The sequence below is a fragment of the Chaetura pelagica genome, unplaced genomic scaffold, assembly GCF_000747805.2.
Source record: "Chaetura pelagica isolate M959 unplaced genomic scaffold, ChaPel_1.0 scaffold1325, whole genome shotgun sequence".
Lineage (NCBI taxonomy): Eukaryota > Metazoa > Chordata > Aves > Apodiformes > Apodidae > Chaetura > Chaetura pelagica.
The window spans coordinates 23,988-25,876 of NW_009953384.1; the positions used below are offsets into that span (position 1 = coordinate 23,988).

General features: G+C 64.3%; 2 protein-coding genes across 2 annotated transcripts in view; one reads left to right on the forward strand and one right to left on the reverse strand.

The window, feature by feature from the left end:
• PLCD3 (phospholipase C, delta 3) overlaps positions 1 to 519 on the forward strand; it is a gene marked incomplete at its 5' end in the record, with an annotated part of 7,230 nt that extends 6,711 nt beyond the window's left edge. Inside the window, one exon of the mRNA XM_009998195.1 lies at positions 431 to 519. Coding sequence (XP_009996497.1) covers positions 431 to 519 — 89 coding nt within the window. The remainder of the gene's footprint in view (positions 1 to 430) is intronic.
• Positions 520 to 654: 135 nt separating this feature from the next.
• Positions 655 to 1,889, reverse strand: part of NMT1 (N-myristoyltransferase 1) — a 15,287-nt gene continuing 14,052 nt past the window's right edge. The window contains exons 11-12 of the mRNA XM_009998196.1: positions 1,591 to 1,717; positions 655 to 785 (exon numbers count right to left, since the gene is read on the reverse strand). Coding sequence (XP_009996498.1) covers positions 655 to 785; positions 1,591 to 1,717 — 258 coding nt within the window. The remainder of the gene's footprint in view (positions 786 to 1,590; positions 1,718 to 1,889) is intronic.

Consider the following 1,889-nt stretch of genomic DNA (forward strand, 5'->3'; position numbering starts at 1 on the left):
TCATCCTCCTCATCCTCCTCCTCCCCATCCTCATCCTTCTCATCCTCCTTATCCTCATCCTCAACCTCCTTTATCCTTTATCCTCAACCTCCTCCACTTTATCCTCCTCCACTTTATCCTCCTCATTCTCATCATCTTTCTCCTCCTTATCTTCATCCTCATCCTCAACCTCCTCCTCCTAATCCTCCTCATCCCCCTCCTCAGGGTTCAACCCTCGCTGGGAGGAGACGCTGCGGTTCCAGGTGCGGGCACCTGAGCTGGCGCTGCTGCGCTTCGTGGTGGAGGATCACGACAGCACCTCCCCCAACGACTTCGTGGGGCAGTTCACGCTGCCCCTGCCCAGCGTGCGGGCAGTTGGGTGGCTCTGCCCGCGGCCACCGCAGGGACAGGGGGTCCCTCCTGCCACCCGCTCAGCCCTCTCTGTCCCCAGGGTACCGGCACGTCCACCTGCTCTCCAGGGACGGGGCGTCCCTGGCCCCGGCCACGCTCTTCGTGCACATCAGATGTAAGAGCCTGTGAGGTCCCCACGGCAGGGACACGGTGTCCCCCGTGTGGGGACAACATGGTCCTCCCCTCCTGCAGCAGAGACACCAGCTCCCTGCGGGGGGACAACCTGGGGACACGGCTCAGCTGGTGTGGGGACAGCAGGGCTGCCTAGGGGACCCGAGGGGGCAGGGACACCCCCGTGTCCCCTGGTGCCACCTCCGTGTCCCCTAGTGCCACCCCATCTGCTGACATGCCCTGCTCCTCCCCTCCCTGGCTGTGACCCCCAGGGGACAGGGATGCTGTGACAAGCAGGACAGGGTGGCCAGGCCACCAAAAGCCCAGCACAGCTCTGGAGCAGTGACAGGGGTGACAGCAACCCAAGGATGTCACCACCCAGGGACACGCTGGATCCCAACCCCGTCTTGGCCTGCAAGGACAGACCCATCGCCGTGCAGACCCCAAGGGGACCCTGCCACCACGTGCCACCACCAGGGGCCACCTCTCCAGCCCCGGCGACGGTCACAGACACACACCCGGTCACCAGCCACTCCAATAAAGGTTTTATTTTGACACAGTCTGTCCCGGTGTCCCTGTCACCTTCCGGGGCCCCTTGGGGGGGGGACAAGAGCTGAGCCCACCCCCCGACACAGAGCTACCCATGGGTGCTGCACCCATAGAGGGGAAATCATCAGAGCAGCCCCCAAAACTGTGGCAGGGACAGGGGGAGGGTCCCACTGGACACCCCAAACCCCCACTGGGCCATGGGGACACAGGAGGGGACACAGAGGTAACTGCACAGGTGACATGGGACCCCAAGCAGGGGGAAGGTGATGGTGCAGGCTGGGGGGATGTGGTGGGCTCCAGGTCCCCCCCCGATGCCCTGCAGGTCCAGGCTTAGGTGGGCAAAGCCCCTGGGGGTCGCTGGAGGGGACACAGCTGGGGCTGGGCCTTGGTGTGCAGCTTTAGAGACCTTTGGCTGGAAGGGCTGGAGCATCTTGGAGCTTCCAGGCACAGTTCCTGCCCGGGCAGGGGGGACAGAGGGTGCTCCCCTCCCAGCACATCCTGATGGGATCAAGGTTTGCCAGGAACCAGCTTCTCCTTCACCTTGGAGGTTCCTGATGGAGACTCTGGGGTGGCTGGAGATGCTGAAGTCCTGGAGCTGGTGGGGTGACACCCGTGGGGTGACACTGATGGCACAGGGCAGCAGCTCCCGTGTCCCAGCTTCCTTACACTCAGAGAAAAGCAGTCGAGCAGAACCCAGAGGAGGGGACGGATCATCCCCCCCTGCCCAAAGCCCCGGCGAGGGGCGGAGAGGAAGGAGGAGTTGGAGCAGGGGGGGGGGAGGGAACCAGATCCCGGAGCCGGGTCCCCCCGCGGGTCTTCGGGCTCTGCTGCTGCTCCTG